General features: G+C 33.4%; 1 protein-coding gene across 4 annotated transcripts; it reads right to left on the minus strand.

The window, feature by feature from the left end:
* Window positions 1–14,733: 14,733 nt before the first annotated feature.
* Window positions 14,734–24,766, minus strand: LOC135141412 (uncharacterized). 4 transcript variants are annotated; one of them, XM_064072516.1, is made up of 10 exons: window positions 24,473–24,766; window positions 19,900–20,850; window positions 19,651–19,846; window positions 19,155–19,273; window positions 18,823–19,098; window positions 17,546–17,815; window positions 16,596–17,495; window positions 16,037–16,535; window positions 15,290–15,981; window positions 14,734–15,234 (listed from the first exon to the last, which is right to left on the minus strand). In XM_064072516.1, the coding sequence occupies exons 4-10, from the start codon at window positions 19,183–19,185 to the stop codon at window positions 14,882–14,884; spliced, it is 3,021 nt and encodes a 1,006-aa protein (XP_063928586.1). In that variant the 5' UTR covers window positions 19,186–19,273; window positions 19,651–19,846; window positions 19,900–20,850; window positions 24,473–24,766; the 3' UTR covers window positions 14,734–14,881. The 4 variants fall into 4 exon arrangements, with proteins under 4 accessions (XP_063928586.1, XP_063928569.1, XP_063928576.1 ...); XM_064072499.1 differs by having other exon boundaries at window positions 16,037–17,495; window positions 19,900–20,255; window positions 20,366–20,850; window positions 24,473–24,765; XM_064072506.1 differs by having other exon boundaries at window positions 16,037–17,495; window positions 19,900–20,255; window positions 24,473–24,765.
* Between the last annotated feature and the right edge of the window lie 1,991 nt (window positions 24,767–26,757).

Here is a 26,757-nt window from a genome sequence, read left to right on the forward strand (position 1 = left end):
CACTGGTAACTAGATAGATATTAATTGCTACACCACGGACACGCCATCGCCCCTTATGGGTGGCTATATTTATTAAAAACAAAGAAACTTCGAGTGCATGTCCAAAACCATTTTACTTGGTAGCGGCGTTGTCCACAAAATTCTAATTTCATTACTCATTCTATTATATGGCTAATGACGTCGACATATCATGTTTAAAAAAATGGAAAAGAAAATGAAAAAACGTGAAAAGAACATTATTTTAGTTTTAGTTTTAATTTTCACAAGATCAAAAATAGCAGAAACGAAAACTATACAAACATTTTTCAAAATAATATAATAAAAACACATATACTTATGATATACATTTTGCAATGCGGAAATCCTACTTTTAATCGCCACCGCTAGGTATTGTGAGTGTACACTTGATATTTATGATCTGGCATTCTTCGTTATTAATCTCGTACCTAAAACCTTGATTTCTTTTTTGTACGCATTTATTTGCCCGTTGTTACATTGTTCAGAAAATTTAATCCGATGACCGAATTCCTCTATTCACGTACCAGATCGAATTTCGTGCAAATAAATTTCGTATGAACTCAGAGACAGAAACATTCGTTCTGACCCTTGTTTCTCCTTGAACAGGATGAGGAAACAGTGTTTTGCATTAGCGGTAACTTGTCACATCATTTGTTATAGCATTTAGACAATGCAACGTAACCTTTGAGAGATTTGAACTTCTGAGAATGTTTCAGGCATGATTATTTCTTACTACACTCTCAAGTAAATGTGAATATATTCTAGTAACAGGTAATAGTAAAATAAATGACAAAATAGACGTTTCACCTACCCAGTTATAAATTTTCATGTAATGAGCTGAAAAAATAGGAAGAAGTCGGCTTTGAAACATAGCAAACACCGCACGACTTGTCAGGGAGCATTTTTCAAAAGTTTTTTATAATTTCCTGAAACGACATCGTCAATTTTTGGTAGAAATAAATATATAAATTTTGATAGGTATAATATAGCACTAATCATAACCCAACTGCATTCCTAAAATTTCAGGAAAGTTTGGTAATCGTTGAAATTAATTAATTTGGTTGAAATCCGGCATAATAAAATAATATTGACACAAAAGCAATACCGCATCTCAAGACAAATTTCACAGTGAAAATGTAGTTAATATTTTTTTAATGATGTTGTCAACTTGTCATACATTCATTTTTTATTATTATTATATAATGAACATAATATCATCTGCGCATAAGGTAAAAAAGGAAAACTAAAAAAAAAGAGTAGGGTAAATGTGTACAAGAGTGCGCATATGTATAAGAGTACGCACTGATGATTTCTGCTTATTAGTGCCATCTGGGTAAGATGAAGTTATACCATTCAGAATTTAATGTTAAACCTGAGATAAAGGTGCAAAAGTGACCTGAATATAGTTTATAGTTTGGTCGTACTGACGATTTTATGTTCACACGTTGTGTGGATGTAATTTTTACCGCTCATAGTTTTAGTTTTTTGTAAGGTACGTACCAGTTCTTTTATTTTACAGTAATAATTTTCATTAGTTGTAACTTTTAAGGTGTCGTTATACACTAACAGTTTTACACTTTCTGTCCATCAAAAGCTTTTAACTTTGAAAACATTAGGTTATGTACAAATGTACAAGAGTGCGCAGCGAGGTATTGTATAAGCGTGCGCATTGCTTGCAATATGTAGTCTAATAGTCTTGGAGATACATATTATACGGTAATGAATTATTTAACTCTACTACTTTGTACTGCTTCTCGAGTTGTGGGGTGGTGGTTATGGTGATTTTTTTTTTATTTTTACTTCCTGAGCGTGTTGTAATCGAGTCCGTCGACCGACTTTCTATTTTTACGTTTTCTCGTCTTTTCAAGACCCCTAGAGTACGAAGAAATAGGTCTCCCGTTTTATGTGTAGTCTGTAGTCACTTATTCCCATTTATTTTCACCTTAGAAACAAATATTTTTTCATAAAATGTAATGCGTACTCATAAGCGTTCAAATGCGCACTCTTGTGCAATGAACTGTCTAACAGTGCGCATTTACACATCTTGACAAAAATTGAAATTACTCTTAAAATATAGTGGTGTTGGGGCGTACAATTAAATATATCTGATCTCTAAACATGTATATAACGAACCCATATCATAAAATTTGTCTATCCAAAAAAATTAAAAAGTTGTTGACAGTTTTACACTAAGTGCGTACTCTTGTACACATTTACCCTAAGGAAGATAGCCAGCATAATCTTATTGCAAATTCAAAATAGAAAAATCCAGAGAAATTACATTTTCAACATACCTCAATTTCGCAGCTTTGCTCCAGCTTTGAAGTAACTTAAAAATGAAAATATGCCAAGTCGTTTAAAAAGAATTCAAAATAAAACTGAATATGTCCTTCTCCCTCTTCTCTCTAGAAGTTTTCATTTCCTTCCAGGTACCTCTGCAGTAACCCAGGGATTCTTAGCTTCCCTCTAGTCTGACTACCGATCCCCTGGAGGCTGGGAGCCTGTTCATATGACAGGAGTTTAACCATAAAACATCACATTGGCCAAACGTCTTAGTGAGTGGATGGGATATAGGACAGGATATTTAGGTATGGGTGGGATCTTGGGTTGGGACCTGATTTCTCCCGATACTAGGAGTTGGGAGAGAATCAAGGCTCGCGTGGGCAGGGTCGCATCCCTGAAGTAGATCTATCTCCTATCAGGATCGTGGAGAAGTATCTACCCGCTACCAATAATATAAATAGAATAAATTTGATAAGTTTTGATAGAATTTAAAATTTAACAAAAGGAACCACAAGTAACGCAACAGATCAAAATTTATAGGAGTATAAATTAGACAAAAAAATTGATGTAGCTTTTTGGAAGGAATGCTGCACTCGTTAGATCTGAGTATTCGAAGGATTGTCAAAAAAATAAAAACGACTTCCTGGATGAAGAAACTTTTGATATGTCTAAAAATTTACCAAAGAGGTAGACATGGTTATAAGAAGAAGAAACAATCCAAAAATAGTAATATGAATTTATTCTACATAAAATTAATATTTTCAGTGTTGGTTGACTATGTCTATTCTAAGAGCGATACAAATTATTTCAAACTCATACTACTGAATTTGGTTTCCTTTCTGAGTTGAAATCTTCTTGAAACCAAACATTCTGACAATTTTTTAACGCATTTTCAAAATTTATAGCCATATTTGACTGCCAGCTCAAAGAAAAATAATGTACCTACAACAAGTCAATGAGCTTCTTTAATTCCCTAACTTCTGAAAAATTTTGAAAATATCTTGGAAAACATTTTTTCAAATATTGTAGCTGTACGAATTCTAATAGCACCTCGGATAAGAAAACGTTTGCTGTGCTAAAATAATTCACTTATTTGTTCTAAACTTGTGTCCATCCAAATTAATAACAACTTATAAATAAATGTTAATGGCAATAATTTAAGAGTATTATTAAATATATATTTTTGAAACCGCTAACCCGGAAATGGCCGGCATTCAGGCAAGATTCCTATTGTACCGGGTGCAAATAAGATCAAGCAATGATATTGTTACGATGATTGGTGATTTAAAATCGGCGTGAGTAAAACTCAACGATTTATTCCTTAGTAACTCAAATTTACACGTCTAATTACACAGCAATTATGTACAAAATAATTCTGGCGCAACTTGGCTGGCTTCTCTCAACATTCGCTGGATTCGACTCGACTAAATAATAATCGTTCCCGACGGTGGCCTCGATTTAAACCTATACGTTCCTCTGGATGGATCGAGAACTTCGCTTGGAGGTTTTTCTGGACCCCGCAATCGAGACTTCCGGTAACCCGCTCCAGACTTGTCTTTATGGACGGCCCATAGGCGTCGTACCGGGGCGGCGTATGGGTTTATTCCATAACAATATGCACTAATTAGATTAATTAAATTGTTGTTATTATTATTATTACATTATATAAGAGTCTTCGGGTTGATCACTGAAAAAGATTAACGTTTTAAAATTAATGTATACTATATAATTAAAAAATTTTGCTTAGTTTTAAAACTAATATATTAAAACTATCAAATTATAAGCTTTACACCACATTAAATACTGTACAATTAAACAGGGTGATTAAAAAACTCTATGACACGTTAAGGACTGTTTATTAACTAAAGAAAAAATAACTTAAAAAAATCCTTGGGCCCAAATGTAGAAAAAATAGGCCTTCAAAATTTCATTTTTCTTCTCGATATATCTTCATATTTTAATTCCATACTAAGAATCAGTTTGTGGAATATTTTAACTGAGATCAATGAGGCGTTTAGCGACGCCTCATTGGCGGCACAGAATCGGCCGTATTATAAATTTAATAGCAATAAAATATTTAACTGAATTTCTATAAACCAAATCCTAATGTTGGGTACATGAATTCGATCGCACCCTCATTATTTAAAATAATTTCGAAGTATCCTGTGTTTTATCCTTCATTTCTTTCTTCATTTTATATCACAAAAAACTAAAAAAAAAAATGTTCGAAATCAATCTGACACCAATGGCTAATGTTTCACTTTTTTTAATCTATCTACCTGAATCGATACTTTGTTTTTGTAAGTGAAAGTCAAATTCAGATATAACAAAAATATTTTTTTATGATTTTTCTTGAATTTAGACCAGTGATATGCCGTTGAGTTAGTGCATAATTTGATCAGCCTGTATATTAACTTGTCTTCACGTCCATGTGACAGAAATAACTAGAAAATTAGGTTGGTTAAAAAAAGTTACTTGGACAGTATAGTTTCTCCAGTTCTAATTCGGTTTTATGCTGATGATAGGACAGTCAGAAATAAGGATTTAACCATGCTGTTACCATTATACAGTATAAATACTGTATAATGGTAACATATCTCTTGTTTTGGCAAATCACATATCCTCTGAGAAAATAGGGGCGGGTGGGAGGGGCTAGTACTTGCTAAGATAAGACTGATTTTAGCAAACCCCATACCTTCTGAGAAAGGAACGGGCTGGTGGGCGAGGCTAGCACTTGCTAAGTTAAGACTGATTTTGACAAATCCCATACCTTCTGAGAAAGGAGCGGGCGGGTGGGCGGGGCTAGTAGTTACTAAGGTAGAACTTATTTTGGCACTTTTTTTAAATTTTATTTGATTACGTTCTCCTACAGGCCGGAGGCCCAATTACATTACGAGATGTAGTGATCCATATGGATTTTTCATAAAATTATTGCACCGAGTATCATGAGGAAGTCCAAGCTTTCCATTTCGGAGGATCAAGAACTCAGATTTCACTTCATTGCTTATAAAATCATAAGTATTTGTTATTTTGAATGATCCTTTTAGCTTCAGCCTTGATATAATATCGATCATTTCATAAAATACTCATCATCTCGAAATATTTAGATAACGTGTATATTCATATTTACTATAAAATAATTCCCATTTTTGTAGAATCAGTCATAATAGAAATCCATAGTTAAGGAAGTTAACTTTTACACAATGGGGTACTATCGTAAAACCACATTAGAACTGGGGAAACTATACCTGTCTGTTTTTATACTCAGTGACATGGAAATCAGAACACCCAGTAATAGTAAGCATATTTTAATAATCTTTGATATACGTGGTTATTACGGCAACAGAAGTAAATTATCAAAATTTGAAGTGATTCAAAAACATAACGTGTTTGGTCCAGGACCAAAATTTTCGAAAAATTCAGTTTGAAATGAAATTTTTCAAATCTACATCTTGAAAATTGTAATTTTTCATTTTATCAGTTCTGGAAAAATTATTGGAATTTTTGGAGATATGAAGCCCAAAGTTGTAATCTACTACGAGTAGAACCAGTTGAAATCTACAAGAAAATGTCTTCGAGTTTTCCCATTCATGCTCGAAAAACGCTGAAAATATATATACGGCGGAGGAGGGTATTGAAAAGTTGGTTAAAAATACTCAAAAATTGTTTTTATTTAAAAAACAGAAAGTATTAATGCCCCCGGACTAAAATTTTCGAAAAATTTTGTTTGGTACTGAGTTTTTTGATCAATTCTCGTAAAATTGTTAGAATTTTCGAAGAAATGGAACCGAAGAACCGAGAAAATAACTTCTACAAATCTAAATTCATAAAAGAGGGCCCTTGGCTAATTTTAGAAGTGTTCGAAAGACAAAAAACTGTTGTTTTTGAATTATTTTTTCGGTGGTTTCGGAGATCATCTTAATTATCGTAACAGGTACTAGCCCCGCCCACCCACCCTTTATTTTTGTATGGAGTATATCATTTGCTGAAATCAGTTTTATCTGATTACGGATATACCTAGCAGAAAATCTGATCATTTACTTATCTTATATGAATACACATGTATACAAAAAAATTATTAAAATATTTTTACTATTACTGGGTGTTCTGATTTCCATGTCACTTAGTATAGGTTTCGCGGCCTTCTATCATAAAAACGGGTAGGGATATTAAAATTCTGTAAACGCCATTGTTTTCAGCGTTAAAGAAGAAGCTTAATTTAGTAGACTCAAATATGACGTATACAGGGTGATTTTTTTTCACCTGAAACTCCGAAAAAATGTCAAGAATTAAATTTAATCATACCGAGGGGGAAATACATTAGTATGTACTAAAATTAGCCCCCTCCCCTCTCCTTGTAGTTGGGCAAAGGTTAATTTCGAAATTTTAATTGTATGTATGGGTTCTCAGTAGTAGAAATCGAAAACATTGAATTTCATTTATTACAGCGCCATCTATCATGAATCGAAAATAAATGTTTTAGACAAACCCTTCGTTCTTTTAGCGACAGAATACGAATTTGTAATAATAATTCGGGGTTCCTCTTTAAGTTTTTAAAGTTACCCCCCGCCCCACGTACAAGGAGGGACAATTTTTTTACACTAAAGTATTTTCTCCATTATTTAAATTATGAATCTGGACATTTTTTTGTAGAGTGCTTATTTTTCGAGACATTTGAAAGTTTCAGGTTAAAAAATCACACTGTATATGAAATTGGCGTCAGGATGCAAATTTAAAATTTTTTAAATTTTATAGATTTTTCAACTTATTTTCATAGATCATTAAATTATGCCTCTTAGATGTTTGTTCATTTTCAGTCGATAAAAATTAAATAAAATTGATGAATATAAACTGAAGTTGAACTGTTTCAAAAACAATCATTGAGCATATTTTCGAATGTATTACGTGTTAATGAGGCTCAAACATTCTTAATCCAATTTTTTAATCTTCTAATAAAAAACACAAGAGTCGCAAATATGCCAGATCTAATAATATGTATTACTTCAAAAATAAATCTAATGGTGTTAAATCTGGGTTGGGAGCTGCATTTTCAACAACATTATTTTATAGTGGTTAATTCTATATATTTACATATCTGTTGCTGACACTCTATGTCAACTAGATATATCTCTCCATTTGGATAAATACATACATATTATAAATCTAAAAACAATGGCATTTACAGAATTTCAACATTTCGAGACGTTCTCAAGATATAAAGTTGCTATATTAATACATATAAAAACTTTTTTAATACAATGATTTTAATGGCAGTAATTTGACAGTTTGGTTATTTTCCCGGGTCCTATATACTGAAATCATGTTCATTTTGTTTATAAATCTCGTTATAAATAATGTTCGTTGCTATTTTTTTTTATTATTAGTATTATTAGTCCTAATTAATTAAAATTAATAATAAACTATATATCTCAGATCGACTGTCGGCTAAAAGCGATGATCTAATTTTTTTTACTTGAACGCACATTGGTTTCACTGACTTCTTTCCGAAATAATCCGAAAATTTATAACGATAAAAGCAAGAACAGCAATTTTTTTAATTATAGCTTTGTTGCATTATTATTTATAATGTAATCAAAATTACCGTTTAATTTTTTAATATTAATTTTAATTTATTATGACTCTATATATTATCAGTATCACGAAAATACTCATATCTTCTACACCGTATAGCCATTAACATCAGAATGTTAGAATACATAAAATTATTATCAACATAATAAATTAATGTTTTTATTTATGATTCAGTTTTACTTTTTAGAAAATTTAGCAGTTTATCAGATACATTGATGAATATAAATTTTATAAAAAAATGAGACAGGAACAGTCAGTTGTAAGAATCTTCTGAATTATTTTACCGACTCAATTTTGCTTCAACAAGAGAAAACGGAATTACACGTAATAAAAATCGAAACCAGTCGACTAAACTGTGTTTAATTACCGTTAACCCATGCACGTAGCCACAAACATACTTCCTCTAAAAATTACCATAAATCAGAATTAGAATAGTGTAACGTCAATTACGAGTCAAACAACTTCAGCCTCATGGACAAACCATTAACTAACCATCACACATAACCGATGGTGATAACAATAATTACAAACGATTTTTACCACAAGTCGTCTAATTTATCGACCTGTTGAAGCAGTGCTCGCTCTATTTTTGCCATAACTCCCCAGTATCTGTCCCATTAACAAGATTACATAACATGTTGCCGCGGTGATTTTAATGGTTTTCCAGCCGACGGTTAGTTAGTGGTGTTAGATTAAATCGATCTGAAAACGAACTCCTAGGTGGCAACTGTGTATTAAAATGAAAGCAATCGCTGATGGCAATAAGCAGCAGCACCAGGAGAGTTAAATATATGTAAACTAATGATGTGGCCCCTCGCAGAGAGTACTGTTTCGGACTACAGTAGTTCTTGTTCCAGATCGGCTCCTTCCGACCACCGGCGACTCGTCGGCGGCGAAAAAGCCGCGGCGGCGGCGCAGGGGGCGGTTTCGCGGGTCGGGAGACGCGGACACCGCTCCGGGGACTCCGGGCCAGCGCGCTCCGTCGCTCCGGCGGACGCGAGTCGCGCGTTTTCCGCGTGGAGACGCGTTCCGGCGACGAACCGCCCCTGCTTCTGGTGAATGCTTCCACTTAAGAGTTTGATGGATGGATCGATGGTGCAGCATTAATCATCCAAAATCAATTTAGGGTTCGGCAGAGTTTAGGAGTGGCCCACCGGAGACAATCCGCAACAATGAGGTTTAATGAGTCTCATTAACTCACGAGGTGTGAACTTTAACCTGATACGCATCAAATGGTTCCGAAAGGTCCTACGAAAGCCACAAATTATGATTGGATCTGTGTGTAATTAATGGTGAGTCGGGACGGCCCGGAATTGTGGTCCGGTCTGTGTTTGCATGAGCTGAATAAATCAAATTATCGGTTTTAAAATATGTAAATAAACAATTAGTTTAACAATGGTATAAGTAGGCAAGGTAAATAAATACAACCCGCCTAAATAAACAAGCGGAGCGTGCTTGCAATTGTTTGTAGAAACAATCGTCATAAGTCACCTGGATCCCAGAATTGGAGTCGTGAGAGCAGAGAAGACGATGTGTATACCTGAGCGAGGTTGACATTTTTTGTGTGACTTTTTTTCACGGTTAACGTATAGTCGGAGGCGAGCAATAGATTTCGTTTCGTGTTCAAAACATTTTAAACTGTTTGGGAATTTAAAATTCCTGGAATTGGAACTACTTGTTAGCGATTGTTTTATGATATACACAAACTCGGACGATAAATTTCAGAGCCGGGGGACTCTTCGGCCTCCGCTTTATTTCCTAATAAATATTTCTACCATAATTAGAACGATAAACAGAGAAATAATGAATTCACCCGGTTTGTTACAATCAGTTATCATCACTAACACACATTGATTCTGATCAGGCGCGATAATCAAAACACATGTGCTCGTCTAAATGGTAGTGCGAGCTTATGCAACCAACAGAACCGCTTTTTAGCAACCAATTCATGTTTGCTTCGTTTTATTCGAAAGGTGAAAATCGTCGAGCCGAAAGTCGAGGTGAGCACAACACCGAGAAAAGCACAATTTGTTCTTTTGAGTTCATTCAAATACAAATTCGATTTTTACAAAGAAACGTCGGACAATAAGGTGCATTTTAAAACAAAAAAAATCAATCATTGGTATCTATATAATTAAATCCATTCTGTCGGTATTTAAATAACCCATAACTGATTTCTATTAATGCCAACTAAAAGCCAGAGTTGGTTTGGCCATTTTTTTGCGTGATTTCTCACATCAAGCGTGAACATCTGTCAGGTTATTAATACCTAACTTCCCACGCCTTTTAAGCACAATCAATACCGTTCAAGGTACATAAACTTCGGTTAAATCAAGTTTAGTGGAAAAAGTCGGTATATAATCTATTGTTTCAAGTCCTAAACTTACGTTTTTTAAAATTATTTAATTGTTAAATTAAACTACTGGTGTTAAACGTGATGCTTCTAGAACATGGACCCTTCGTCTCAATTATCTCATTCCCATCATTTTATTTGCCCCCAATCGTTTCGTCTCAAACTTATTTCATCCTCAATTTGTTTCGAATTTGAGAGGATTTGTTGAAGATTTTAAAACAAGTAATATTAACGGATGGAAAAGCCTTTATGAAATGAAGTTGTTTCCAAAAAAATTGGTGGAAGGTTATTTCGACACTGAAGTAATAATCTAAAACATTTCCAGCTTTTTCGAAAAATTATAAAATTTGATTTTTCGAATTTTATTTATTTTTTATTAAAACCCCTATAAGTTAAAATATAGATATGCATATAATGTTTAAAGTAAATGTAAAATTTTGTGAAACATAAGTATATAAATTTGGATAGCTGTTGTATATTACTAATAATAACAGTATTGAATTCCCAAATTTTCGGGAAAATGGAGTGGGCCGTTCCTGATTGAATCAATAAAATAAATCGATTCATTCATTAATTTTTGAGTCACCCTGTAGAAGCAATTCTAAAAAGTATGAATTTAGTGATAAATAACAAGTGTATACTCATCATATTTTGCACATTTTACATAGGATTTCTTCGGCAAAATTTTGAAATGACGTCATCAAATTGTTGGTGGGGATAATTATCCAAATTTTGGTTGCCGTTTTACCATTTACATGATATTGCTAATATAGAGACAAAATTTGACAACAATCGCTCCAGTAGTTTCGACGATTATCTGTCTAATAAAAAATCGACACAGACAGACAGACAGACACATGGAAATGGGAAACCAGTTTTTCGTAGTCTAGGGATCATGAAACTGACAAGTCGCCCGATGGACTCGATTACTATATTTCTTCGGGAAGTAAAAATTGGTCTAAAATTATTTAGCCAGAACTTCCCTCATCCCTGAAGTACAATCGAACAAATCCTGTGTCTTAAAATGTTATTTTGCCAATTTTATTTTGTATGACATACAAAGTTAAATTAAAGATAGGTATAAATTGATAAGGTAAACAGTTAAAGTACTATTACAAGACAGGAATTTTGAACATCTTGTCTGGTGTGTATTTGGTTACATAAATATCTCAAAAATTGCTCTATTTCATTGTGCATATTTAAAAAAAAATGGAATTTTCGAAGGATTAAAGTTGTAAAAAGCTCCAGGAGATCAAACTTAACAACAAAATCCCCTGTGTTAAGCTTTGAAATTAATCGAAAAAAAGCAAAAAATTTCATAATCTATTAAAAAAATGGAGATTTTCCCTAAGTTACTTAAAACTCCACAAAAAATGCTAGGAGATAGATTTCGACAAGTGTAATCCAAAAAATGGTCGATAGTCTCGGTTTCGAAATTGAAACTCGAAAATTGAAAATTCCGGAAAGAATTGTAATATTTTTGTTAGGGATGTATTTTTAGCGGTATTCCGGAAATACTAGAGGGCCAAAAATTATGAAAAAATCCTGTTTACGCTTGAATAGCGAGTCCTCAAGGAAAAATAATACCAAATCGATGCGTCAACTGCTTTTCGAAATATTCAGTTTCAAAGTCAGATTTTTAAAATATCTCAAAAATTTTTAAAATTCAGTTTGCCAATTTTGGAAAAACGGTAGGAAGTTTAGAGGACCTGCGGGCGTGAAAAACTTCAAGGGATCGAAATCGGCAAGAAAATTCCCTTTGCTCAGTTTCAAACGTGATCGCAAAAAGTCAAAATTTCGTAAGAGAAATGAAAATTTGAAATTTTCATAAAGTTGCCTAAAAATCAACACAAACATTCTGGGAGGCAGATTTCAATTATCTTGATCCAAAAATAAGGCGTGCTGAATAGATTTTGACAAGTTTAATCAAAAATGGGCAAATTATTGTCTCGGTTTCGAAATTGAACCTCGAAAATTGAAAATTCCGGAAAAAAATTGTCATATTTTTGTTAAGGAAGTATTTTTATTGACTTCAGCTAACCTGACTCAATGAATTTCTGGTCTGACGTGACTTGAACTAATTGCGAGAAATATTTAAATTTCTCTTGGACTAAACGATCCGTCTTAATGTTTATTAATAAACCTCTTCGATTAAGTTTTTATCAATATGAAGCACAACTCGACTGATAGGTGATTTACCTTGGCAATTTCTATTTCTATCTCGTTTAACAACATCACAAACCCATAATTACTGGGCAGTTTCTAATTACTGTAATAGTAACAGAAATAGCATCATATTCTCAAAATTTCAGTAAAGTGAGATAAGCCGTTTTTAATTTAATCACTAAAATTCATTAATTAATTTTGTGTAAACCACAAGTGTACACTCATAATGTTCTGCACACTTGAAATACGACTAGCAAAATTTTAAAATAACGTCATCAAGGTTTTAGAGGGGATAAATATAAATTTTGATTGGGGACTCATCAGTAATCATGCTCACGATAACCTTAAAACGTTTACAAGACTTCTGAACATTCAACTTTGTAGTTTTTAAAATCACACTGTAAATTGTTATCCATTTTTTACTTTTTTTATCAAAAATCTGGATCAATTACGTCCAATGATCATTTATATTTTTAATTCACATTATTTCCACATTTTAAAATGAAAAAGTTTGAAAAATCGCTAAAAATAAAAACAATATTTTCATATACTCGTAAAATAAACAGTGAGGAGTATTCACTCTTAAATGCAGGAGTAGAAAAAATAGTTTACTAATTTTTAATTTTTCAGTTTCAATTTTGATCTGAAATTAGCTGTACCCTTAAAAGATGAGCAAATTATTAAAAAATGGTCCATTTTTCAAAATAATTTTGTTTCTTTTTTATTGTCGTTTTGTAATGTGAAATTCGAAACTGCAAATTACGTTAGGTGAGCAGAAATTTTCCCTTAACCAGCTGTTAACCAAATATGTCGAACTTCCGCTTACAACGTACGTTATGTTAATTCCCACTCCAATATAAATCCGAAACCCCCAATTGTATACCTGGTTGCCTGTTCACGAGCTTATGCAACCAATTAAACGCCCATGTCGTTAAACCGATTATCGCGAAGAAATAGGAGGGCGTAGTGAGAATAATGAACCTACAAGTCACCGTTCGTTTGAGAAAAATCGCTCGCGGTAACCTCGTGATTTATTAACTGTAATAAATTGATAAATGTTGAATTTCATTACTTACTTTCTCGCTTAGCATTGTTGTAAATAATCGTATCGAATATTTAGCGTCGGCTCTGCTATTATAATAAATAACTTCTCGAATCGGTCAGCAATCGACCGGCCTGGGGCAGTACCGAACAAAATAAATCTCGTGGAAAAAGTGCGAAACCCCCGGACTAAAACAAGATGTACAATACTTAAGATGGCTCGTAATAAAAGTTATTATCGATTGGTATGTGTACACACATTACAAAGTCGTGACTATCGCTACCCACCGTGTAATGAGGAGGCCCGCCACTCGATCCGATCATACCGTCTCTCTCATTTCGCCTGGCACTATATCTTATTCTTGTTATACATGACTGGAGATGTGCAGATAACGTTTCGACAAAACTAGACAGGTAGAACGCGGCGAAGAACAGATAAATTTTCACCTATTTAACTAAGTTACTTATCGGCTGGACGTAAAACGCTTCGCTAAACGAAGGCGGCTTATAAAACACTATACATTAGTTTCCTGATTTTTTCAATTACAAAAAGTACAAAAATCTGATGCATTATGATACATTACACCCACTTATAAAATGTCAAATGTAATTTACTTTGAACTGAGATTTATAAAAATAATAATAATAATAATAATAATAGCCATGACGATATACAACGCTCTAGGCCCGTGCCATTATTACACATCTTAGCAGGTGAAGGGGGTACACCGGCCTAAGAGTTTAATGGCTTTATAGTGATTCTACTCATATTCAGATGGCGATGAAGTTGGTAAGTCAGAAATGGCATAACACAATTTGTGTGTGTCTCAGCTAGTCTCTTAGGCCCGAATATTCTCTAGCCCCGTGGAACGTTTATGTGTTATCCTGATTGTGTTGAAAAATTTACCAGGATGTCTACTTGGACATTGACAACTCCACCATCATATTATAATTAACATTTATACAAAATATTGTAAACATGAAAGCTTGAATAAATCTATTTGATTTAAAATTCGGAAATTGATATGTTTTCATGTAATTAAACGAAAAATTGAGCAAGGTTGGTTGCATACTACATTCGCAATGATTTGCAACACTTACAACAGAACACAGCGGCTTTACAATTAAGCTTTCATCTTGAGAACAGCAATGCAAATCTTAAGTTTTATATTTTCGTTTATTTAGTCTCGAATTCAACGGTTTTGCAATTCTGCATTCCTGTTTGCAGAAAGCAATTACTTGCACGTTTGTGTTTACTCTCGAGTTAAAAATACGAGCTGTGAATTTAAGACATTTTTTATTATATTATAAAATTTAATACAATATTAACATGTAAAGTCAGTGTTTAAAATTACAAAAATATCAAAAATTATCACAACTTGTAAACAAAACAAAAAAAAAACAAAAGAGACAGCTGATCCACTAGTTTCATCTTCGCTTAGTTCTCTGATACTGGATCCAGTTGTACACGTCTCGACCACTGCGATCAGAGAAGAGCTGGTTCGTTTCAACAAATTCTGCACACAGCTTCGGTGGTGCCAAATGACCCCTGGATATGTATTGCGAAAAATGTCTCTGCATTAAAGACATTTGCTCTGAGGTGAATGGTTTCTTTCCTCTTCTCTTTACAGGAGTTATTTGCAATTTCTGCTTTATCTCCGCGATTGTCGTTTTTCTTGGTGATTTCTGCGATTTTGGTGACTTCGTGTTCAAAGTTCCCCTGTGACTCGATATTTTTTTCTTTGGTGTTTCAATCCTCCGGTCTTCAGTACTGGCTCTCGCTATAAAAAATATCAGCAATGATATACAATTTTCTAGACTTTTCAGCATACGTACCCCCTACTTTTTCAGAAAGCGCTTCTTGTGTAGTATGTGTAACTTTGTCACACTTTCGACGATCCGAAGGCACTTCAGTAATATTGTCTGTAGTATAACATTCTATCACACCTGATTGTGAGACTTGAGTGTCTGTTGATACCTCCTGCATGAGGTTCGTTTCCATTCTGTTGATTGTACTTTCTGTTGAACAGGTAGTTTCAAACGAATCCAAACTGAGATTGTCTCCTAATAATTCTTCAGAGGTAATATGATCGTCTAACGCCGGATCCTCTTCAGGTACTGGTAAATCTTGTGCAATAGTGAGTATTTCGTCGAGACTTTTACCTCTGTATGAAAAGAGTTCTTCTCCATCTACGATAGTCAAAAATTTTGCCCACCCTGTTAGTTGAAATAAAAGTTCGTCTTGTCGATATACTTGTTCATGGACTTTCTGACTATGACCCATCAATTTTGCAATCTGACCGATTTCATTGTCATTCATTGTTAACAATTGGGAAAGGGTTGCGACTTGTTTTCTTAAATAAGTGGAACGTAAAAGATGCGGTTCTTCAGCACCACATTTCTCTGAGTAATCTCTTAAAACAACTGAAGCATCGATAAACATCGCTCTCGTAGGTATACCAAAAAGGTAATTGTTTGAATAGGGAACACCAGCTTCTTTTCGATATTGGAGAAACATATCTAGATACCTACAACACAATCAAAAATCTTTTAAAAAGTAGAAAAATCAAAGTACTCATTTACCTGCATTGATTTTCGTCCAACAGCACATGTAATATATGTAGACGCTTTCCAATCAAAGTCATAACTTTGTATTTATTCGCTAACTCCCGTTGATACATTGGAAGGGATTGAAGTATTTCATCATCAAGTTCGATTTTTTTGTTATACAATTCCAACGACATACTTGCAACTTCACTGACTCTACGTCTATTGTACACAATAACTCTTGCCAACGCAGCCTTTCCTAATTTTAGCCATGTGTCGAAATCGAAACCGTCCTGTAACCGTTGATACGCCTGCTCCGCTTCAGAAACTATCAATGTGGAAAATAATTTAACGTCCTTTGCCTTTGGTAAATTATGTAATTTGGCTGCTTTTCTTTGCAAGCTGGTTCGACCAGCTGACCTGCCAACATAGATTCCATAGTTTTTATCATGGAGAGTTTTGAAATTGTCGAAACGGCCACGCTCTTCACATTGTGTGGGAAGATTATGAGTTAAATAATCAACGTTAAGTGCGTCTAAAAGAAATGTAATACTCGATCGTAAAGCTTTTGCCAGACTTGGCTTTCCAAACTCGCCTGTTTCCTTGTCAAGTGAACACAAATTGAAAACTCCCTCTAGTAAGGCATCATAACCTCCATAGAGTATCAGATCTTCAAAATCCAGAATGGAGGGGTTTATGTCTTTAACATCTAAAATCAATCGTGCCATTCTACGCAAATGTTGGCGATCGTTCTTTAATGCGCTGTATGAACCACGATGCATTAAGGAATATCTTTCAGCAACAAGTTTCAAACATTTATCTTCTAATATCTCGTGTAGAATTAGCCCAACTTGAACAGGCTCTAAGAAAGCGAGAAAAAGTTTCTGACTGAAAGAATTCGCTGTAAATTCCTTCTGGATAATCTTAAAGCGAGCTTCTTTAAGCACATTTCTTCTATTTGGTGGCCGTCCAGTACATTTGCGTTCATGTCGAGCAAAGTTTCTGGTCATTATTTCACCAAAACAATTTGGGCAAGTAATTAAATTGGAGGCTTGTCTTGTCACTACTCTCCTTATAGAAATTTTTTCCTCACAGGTGGCATTTTTGTTAAAATTATAATCACCCTTTCGCCTGATCTCTCGTAACGCAGCATTCCGTTCCACACTATTAGCTTTCATAGTCATAATATTTTTCACTTCTTCCTGATCTTTGTGTTTTCGAAGAATATGTGAAGACATTTCAACAAAAAACTGTTCACAGAAATAACAACAATGGCGTTTTCCTTTGGTTTTTGACGTTAATGGGTTTACTAGGGCAGAAGAACCACAATCCATAATTAACGGTGTTATGAACTTACGTTCCTCTTCAATCGGCAGTTCCTCCCCTATTAATTTTCCGACGGGGAGACAGTAACGAACTTTCACTTGGATTTCACGTTCGCCAAAATTTCTAGACAGCAGCACAAGTGTTCTGTTTTTGTCGGAAAGTTTATTACCTACAACAAAAATTAAACTTCGATTTGCATTTTTTTGTTACTATACATACATTTATGGTCTGTCGCGGGCAAACCAGAATACAAAAATCCGCTGATGGTATTGTCATCTCCACTGCAAGCATCACAAACGTAATGCCCTTCATGTAAAACGGTGTGTATCTTCATTGAAACGAAACATTTCTTTATATAAATGGTCAAATGAGCGGAAATCCTGCAGTTTGATTCTTCAACAGGCGAAACCAATGGCGTAAACATCAAGTCAAAGTCTTCATTGCGGTTCGAGGTAGTGGGCATTGAAGAACTACTTGAACTTTGTCCTTCTATAAATATTTGAAAAATTATTAGAACATTATAGACGACTAATATTAGGTATAACGTAAGTTGTAAAAATCTCTACAGATGAGAGTAACTTACTTTTCAAATGGCATTGCATACATTATTTATTGGGTTGTTCCAGAGAATTATACAGGGTTAGTATAAAGTCCCGAAACGTTTGAATAACTTTGTTATTTGAAAAGTTTTTTTTTCTGAAATTTGCTTTGGATGTATAATTAAACATGGCAACTTTAATGGAACACCCAGATGTTGTTTCACTAGAAATAAACAAGTTGATAATTTCTGAAATTAGTTTTTTATTCTGCATCAGAAAATGCCAAAAAAACCTGTATGTTGTAATCAATGCAATCAATGTTGTAGGTATATATCCAAAAAAAATTTCAGCAAAAAACTTTTCAAATAAAGTTATTCGCCCGTTCCGGGACTTTATACTAACCCTGTATATTAAAATATACTACATTTAGGTATCAGGCATAGCTAGAAAAAATTTTTCTAGTTATTTAAAAAAAAAAGTTTTGGTATGCCAAAAGTCTTATTTGCAACTTACATAACACCCGATTGGTGGTTTGGAGTTTAACATTTGAGTTAAGAAAAGATTTTTCAGATGGACGAATAAAAATATGTGATGGATGTGTGTAAGTTGTTTGTTTTCAAAAATGTGTAATATTGGTTTATGTTTATGCACGAAAGTATATTGGAAATAGCATATGTATAATGTATAGGTAATTAGTGTTACATGTGTTATGTAAGTTACGTTTATTATGTTAAGTTAGGTACTAATCATTTTTATAGCATCTTTGGAAATGTTAGCAAGAAAGCTAACGAAAAAAAATTGACATTTTAATAAAATTGATCAGAATCCGAGAAAATAGAAACCTGAGTTTAAGACAAGAGTAAAAAAATCTAAGTCGGCCATTAAAAAGACGTTTTGGATTTTTTTTACAAAAAGCCTGAATATTTCGTAATTATAATTACTTAATGAAATACCTACCTCCTTCAAACAATCTTTTCTTGCAAGTCTGTAACTGAGACTTCGTGTGCTCAGATGTTTCGCCATTTTCATCGCTTTCTTCTGACACTTCAGAAGTTGGCTCATATTCTTCGTCGGTAGCATTACTTTGGAAAGGTTCTTCGTCGCTGTCACTTATCTCGTATCGGCTGCAGGGTACGTATTCAAAAACGATCTCTTCTATTGGTCGCACCAAATCAACTTGCCAACATTCTGTGTCCTCTAAATGTTGTTTTGCCAATTTCAAAACATTCAGATCTATAGAAGAAGATTGACATGAAATAGATTGATTATAAAGAGTAGAAATGAGTTACCTGAACTACTCATTATAACATTGTCCAGCATCCTTTTTTTGAGTGTTTTATGCCATATTTGAAAGATTTTAGGAGTTCCCTCTGAATATGTCAGGTGATGGGTAAGACGTTTTTTTTTTCTGAAAAATAAGTGATGAACTCGTTAAGACCATAACACAAACACTGGTTCTAAAATTTCTTGGGCGAAACGAAAAAGAAAAAATGCGAAAACATGACAATTTTTTGCTTTGAGCCAGATACACCTTGCCACATATTGGTGTATCGAACTTTTGAAATATCGTGTTTTAATTTTTTTGTTTTGAAGCAAGAAAACAAAATTCCCGTTTTGTTTCTATTTTGAAACCGGAAAACGGGTTTTTCCTGCTTGTTAAGTATTTTTGTTTGAAGCGAATAATTACATAATTATAAGTACCAAATGAAGTTCCAAGATTCCACTACTGATCACAAGCTAAATTTCTAACAATTTTCTACGAAAGCAAAAAGCGAAACTACTTACCAATGCAATCTTTTGACTTCAGTCATTGAAGCGCACAAGGGATCAGGGCAGAAATATAAAACTGTGTCGTCCTCTTCTAAGACCACCACTCTGGCATGAGATAAGCATTGTTCACAAATAACATGCCCGCATGTGACTAAGTAGAAAGACTTACTGGGCAACAATGGCAATCTACAGGAGTGGCATACAATTTTTCCTAATAAAAAAAAGTGAAAAATAAAATGTCAAACACATTTTGTCATAACATACTCATGAGGGGCAACGGATAGTTTTCTTGAGGCTTACAGACTACACATGTTTTTCTTATACAAGTTTCTGTTCTTGTGAGCTCCCTTGTACACATATGATTCTGGATATCTGCTTTATAACTATTTGTTATAACATAGGCTAGCCGACGCAGTTCGATATTAATATTTTGTGAAAAAGGCATCTCCTCACTTTCAACCTGCTCTATTTCCTGCGGAGTTAAATTATGTACCATGATGCACTTTAAACTGCCCAAACATTGGATCTTGTTACATATAATAAATTCATGGCGGTATTTGCACTGAACCCTTCTACATCTCTTCATTAAGAACTCTCTGCAGGGAGTGGGTGTTAAAATTCTAAAAACGAGATCATATAGCACATAAAATTTCAGCGGATCGAACCGATGAGCTACTGAAGCTGATCGATTAAATTGGAGTCAAAGACGAAAAATTAAAAAAAAAAGTACCAATAAAAGAAAGTGGACAACTTCCCTCCTCTATTTGGCCTCTGCATACAGGGCATTGAGGCATATCACGTGCAATCAATTCTCTTAAACAACCTTCGCAAGTACTATGCATACAAGGGTTCAAAATGCACCAAGAGGTCATGCTTATTTCGGAGAAACAGACTGGACAAATAAACTTATCATTTTCTTGTTCCTCTATTGTCCTATGAGTAAATTTGCATTTGCTTCCGTATTTACAGTTGCCGAATTGTTTAAATTCTTGACAAATGCCCGAAATTTGTAATGTTCTCAACGTCTCGTACCTCATGGTGTCGCTTTGATATAGCGTTTCTCTGTACTGGATTTCATCTTTTGAGGACACATGAAGGTATCGACAGTACTCTCTATGACATCTCTCCATTTGAAAGTCCCGACAGAACTTATAGGGATGCTTTAAATTGCACATCGGATCTTTACATTCCCCCTTCGAGAATTTCGTACAATAACTACGACAAAAATAAATACTGAAACTTTGACTTGAAGTGTTGCACTTTAATCAAAATATAATCTAGTGTTGAAAAATTGTGACTTCAAAGAGATTAATTAAAAATTGTTTTCAGGGAACAATTTGAATATACACCGTTTTTTTAGGAGTTGCGTATTTTTTACTTTTATACAGGATGGCAGGTTTGAATTGCCAAACGTTAACGCAAGCTGTATCACTTCAAATCAAGCAAGAAATCATCCTTAAGAAGTTGGGGTCGCAAATGTGCTGTTATCGACCTTGCCAATTTTGCCGTTAGTACTCTTTCTGACCCTGCGTTAATAGATCCTCAAAAGCGTATTTTAATTCGGATTGGAGCAAACTATGGCCCCAACTTCTTAATAATTGTTGGTTTGTTTTGACGTGATAATGCAGCTTGTGTTATCGTTTGACACTTTGTATAACATAAAATTGTAAGTGAATTATTTTAAAATGAAATCAAAACATGCATGTTGAACTTACTATTTCTAAATTTCACGTAAACAATACGTTACTGTACTTTTTATCTTCTGTTAATGGGAAGAATATATCCAATAATTACAAAATTAAAAAAATGCTGATATGTACTTATCATTTTTGTTATTTTTTTGTTCTATATCGCTGCTTTTCTAAATGTGCATGTCCAGAGTTTCCCTCACTTTCAGAGTATTCTAATTTTTTTATTATTACCTATTCGTAGTTTTTTCAAAATACTTTTTAATGAGATATTACAAATTTCGCAGGGCGAGTCATTTACCGCGCGTTCCTTGATGTTTCATCAATTATTAGAAATGATAATTTATTTTTGAAATTCCGATGCCACGTTGGCACGCTATTCCAATTTTCTTCAATTTTTTTGGGAATGAAAGTATTCACAAATAAAATCGCAGCAGGGTTATTTTTTAAATTTGTGTAACAAGATTTTGTGGAAAGACGCGCTTTGTTGTGGTATAAATAAAATTAAATCTTCATGTACATAATGTTTATCAAAAAAATAAGTATTACAATTTTCAAATAACGATATTCCAATTTTTTCAAATACAACATCATGTATTTTATTATCGCATCTCATTCTATTTTTTGTTTTCTTCCCCATTTGTTAAGTATTTTCTATATTTAAAGTTGAGAGTTCCTATGTTTTTTTTTTACTTTTTTAAGAGACATTGACATATTGAAAAAATGAGCACAAAATTAGAATAAGATATCGTAATAAAACACTGTGTGCTAATGGAAAAATATAAATATCCATATTTGTAAATTGTATTAAACTATCAGAACTTTTTTAAACAATGGGTATTTTAAAATTTGATTTAATTGGTACGACAACAAAGTGCCAAATATTGTAACACACAATTTGCGATTTTTTTGATAACTCTTTCATTGTCGAAAGAATTAAAAAAAAAAAGGAATAACGTGGCAACCTCGCAATCGATTTTAAATGATAAATTATGCTTATAAAAACCAGGAAATGGCTAGTAAATGTAGAAATATATGGGCGTTTCATTAAAAAAAAAAAAAACAAGCAGTGTCCCAACCCTAATAAACTGAAGATTCTGAGTTAAATAAAAATAATTTTAGCATACAGCCCTCAAAGTATCGTAAATTTTGGTGCTTGACTTTTTTTCTAACAATTTATGAGTTATCGATGACCGCGTGTTTTGTGACTCACCCTGTATAATGATATGAAATTTTTGCGATAAAATTCAGGTCTGTTAGAAGAAGAAAGAAAGCAAGCCAATACAACTAGATTTTAATAACTACCCAAGCTCTAATCTACTCCCACTACTAGCACTATTAACATATACTCTTTTCTACTGTGTTGTTAAATAACTGCGTAACACATTAGACAAATTTTTTGATTAATTGAAGCCAATGGACTTAAAATATATTCAAATTGATAGCAGGGCGTTCCGATTTTATTGTTCTGTTGTATAACTGACGCGAAGTAGTTTTTATCATTTGCGAAAGTTGCAGACTCGATATTGTCCCTAGACCAGGGTTGGCCTGACTTTTTGATTTAAATCGTAATTTAAACCAAGTATTTTTTTTTAATCATTGATTTAAATCATTCTTGATTTTTTAAATTTTCTTTTTGAATTACGAGCATATAATGCATGTTACAGTCTTTTAAATGCAATTTAATTCAATAAGGGTACTACCTGAGTGCCGCCGCAATTTACGTAGATTTTTCCGGGACACCACGAAGGCGAAAGATCCGTTACAATTTACAAGTACAATCCAATTCTCCTAACTTTGGCAGTGTCGTAAATTAATAGCAAAAAACAAGCATCTGGCATGTTTACGTTTACGTCTACAATGGATGCAGACCCTTTCAAGCTTTCAATAAAAGAAACTGACAATGGTTTTACGACACTTTCCCAAAATTAATAGAATTAGACTCTTGGAACGTAAAGTATTTATTTCGTCAGCTGCAGTTTACATTTGCCGATAGAGGCACGATTCAAACTAGGCAGAGCCGCATTTGTGAATGTATGAAAATACCTAGAAAATGAAAATTACAACAACTACTAAAATATAGCTTTTAAAAACTGAATAAAAATAATTAAAAGTTAAAATTTAGTTACATAACTTTTAATTTTTGTCTCACTACTTTTGAAGTTTGAATTACTGTGGGTAACCGAAAAACTAAAAAAATCAAAGAAAAATTAAAAACATTAAAAAAAACAAAAAAAATGTAATTTAAAAACTAATCATTGGTTTTTGATTTTTTTTTTAATCCGATTTTTTCCAACCCTGACATAGACATATATGTATTTATAAAAATTTAGCAAACTAGCATTAGCATTTTTATTGTTTTACTCTTAGAAAGCCATTTTTGTGAAAAATTTTGTTTTTGTCGTAGAAGCTTATCGATTGAAATCAAACTGTATCACTACAAGAGCAGCATAAAAATGCAAGTACTAAAAACAATCTACAACATTTTTCAACTTTCGTATTCCTTAAGGGCAGCATATGTTTTTAAACTTTAACAAAAGCAATAGTAAGTTAAAAATTTGAAAAAGAAAAAAATACCAGGCTACGGCAAAAACGTTGAAACAAGATCAATTTAATAACACTAACAGAAAGATCGCTAAGAAATAAATATCTGAATTTTTATGATAACGGAACTTTAATGTTGTTTTAGATGTAATTTTTTTCAAGTCTGAGGTCATTGATAAATGAGCTTTTTTTCTTGATTACCAATATGGATCAACCACATAATTTAACAGTATTTCTAACTGAATTCAAAAAGATGGCACACTGAAATACATTTACTTTTAAATATGAAAGTATTCTCTATTCAGGCCCTTATTTTACGCCACCCGACTCTACGACTACTTTTGCGTTAAAATTAAGTTTTTGATTTTTTTTATAATTACTTTGTGTGGTTAATGGCGGTCGTCATTCAACAAATACATCGGACTAATGATACACAACTAAAATGTATAAAAATCTAAGTGAAAAAATGACCACCAAACCACTGTGGCCGGAACTCCCCTAGCGTTATCTGCACAACACGTTTTGTTCAACAATTTAAGCCAAAGTATAGAATCACCAGAAATTATTGTTATTGAAGTGCGTAATAAAAAAAATTATTCACCTACCTTTCTCTAGAACGACCTAGGCCAGAACTTCCTGCTTCCGAGTCACACATATTGTGATAAAATTCACTTTTTTTACGTAACAACGATGGCAGAATAAACAACGATGGCAGAATAAACAACGATGGCAGAATAAACAACGATGGCAGAATAAACAACGATGGCAGAATAAACAACGATGGCACAATAAACAACAATAGCGTGATAACAACAACAGCGGCTACATTCGACTCTTCGTTACAACTACAAATTGGAGACTGACGGGACGCGGTGGTAGGCTGGTAGGTTGGCGGCAAGTGCAGTAGACAGTATTGCACAATGTTATTACACTTGCTACAGATTTCCAAGGTCAACGAGACAACGCTGGATGCATCAGATGCAGATGCATCGTTCCCTAATTTGATTTAAATGTTTGCAGTAAAATAACGATGAGTAACATTTTCATGCTGGCATATAACGCAGACAAATAAACTTTAAAATTATTCAATACGCTACGATACTGCTATCAATGGTTACCTATTTATCAGTAAAAAATTAGAAATTTGTCATTCTCGTTAATATTTTGAGCCTCAATAAAGTGGCAACAGCGCTGAAAATTTCAATTCAAGTCAATTTTTAATTAAAAAAGCGATATTCTGTTTAACATTAAAATAACAGAGACGTTAATCTCTTACTATCTTATTTGTAAATATGCAAATTAAGTTTCGCATTGCTGTTCGCAATATGAATGGAAAATTGCAACACCGTTTTGGTAATACCAAACGAGAATTCTAATAATATAACCTATAAATTTTTGACTTTATTTCTGCTTTCAGGACTAAGAGACTTCTCTTAGCGGTGTTACGGGGATAAGCACGTTATGATACGATTTCACCTTTGATGCCTAAATAATTATTACTTAACAAGATATTCCGCTTCCTTTTAGGGATGAATATTAAATTTTGATTTGGAACTTTTGAAAGTCAAGTTCTTACTGAAAATTCTATTTTTATGAATCATTACAAAAAAATTGTTACAAAACAACGAAAGCGGCTTCATAAATTTACGTATCTATTCTAGAAATTGGTATATTCAGAAAAATGCAGTTTGTTGAGTTAACTATTAAAATTTTGGTAATGACGGAACGCGTCCTATGAAAAAAAATGCTTCTTTAATTTCAAAACGTGTATTTAACTCGAGAGTAAATAAACGTAAAGATAAATATGCAACTTAAGTTTAGCATAGCTGTTCGCTTCATGAATGCAAAATTGCAACACCCTTTTGGCAATACAAACAGAAATGCTAATAACATAACTTCAAAATTTTTGGCCCAATTTACGTTTTCGATCCAAATAGCCGTCTCTTATCGTATGAGGATCGCGGAAATAAAGCACCTTAAGCAAATTTATAGACGTTTACGAATAAATGATTATTTAATCACACATTCCGTTTTTACATTCTGACTGTTAGACAGATTTTGAAAACTCTGAATATAGCTGCTAATATAAGTTAGTATAAATTTTGGACGCTGTGACTTACAAACGATGAACGCCGTACTTTATACATTCTGATTTATAACCAACGCGCGGAGTTGTGTTTCATACGCTCGATCCAGTGCTGTCGCGGCGATAGTTTGATTACAAATATATTTTTCTTTTGGACTACATCAACATAATATAACATTTTGGAGACCACAAATGTGTGGTCCTGTGTTTGAAAAATTAAAAATTGCATCGAGTATTTTTATTTGAAGTAATATAGTAATCAGTGTTGGGGACAGATACTTTTAAAAGTATCTAGACATGGGCGCCCATAGAAACCATTCTCAGGGGGGGCCACCCTGAAATTTTTGTAATATACTCTATTCTTGTATATACAAATAATATAATGATACAAATCTTTACTGTTACAAATATATATTTTAATCATCAACTGCATTAATCAAATCCACTCGCAAATAACCCTATAAAAACATTATTCTTATTATTAACAAAAATAAATGTAAAATATTAAAATTAAAAAGTTATAATAGTTATTTATTATACAAGCGGTTAAAGTGAATGTTTAATGAGCGGTCAGTTTAAGGCGAGAGCGGCGTATGCCGCGAGCGCCTTAAGACCGCGAGTTACACATTCATTTTAACCGCGAGTGTAATACAAAATTTTATTCAATTTTGACAACCCCAAGTCCCAAATTGTAAAAAAATTGGTGATTCAAAGTTCAGACTCGAGAAACGTCAGAATTGACAGCGACCAAATAAAAGTTTTATATGCGTAGAATTTAGTGTACAATATCAGGTGTGTGTGTGT

The sequence above is a fragment of the Zophobas morio genome, unplaced genomic scaffold (assembly GCF_036711695.1).
Source record: "Zophobas morio isolate AGI-343-1 ecotype UQ-CSIRO unplaced genomic scaffold, CSIRO_AGI_Zmor_V1 ptg000004l, whole genome shotgun sequence".
NCBI classification, from domain to species: Eukaryota; Metazoa; Arthropoda; class Insecta; order Coleoptera; family Tenebrionidae; genus Zophobas; species Zophobas morio.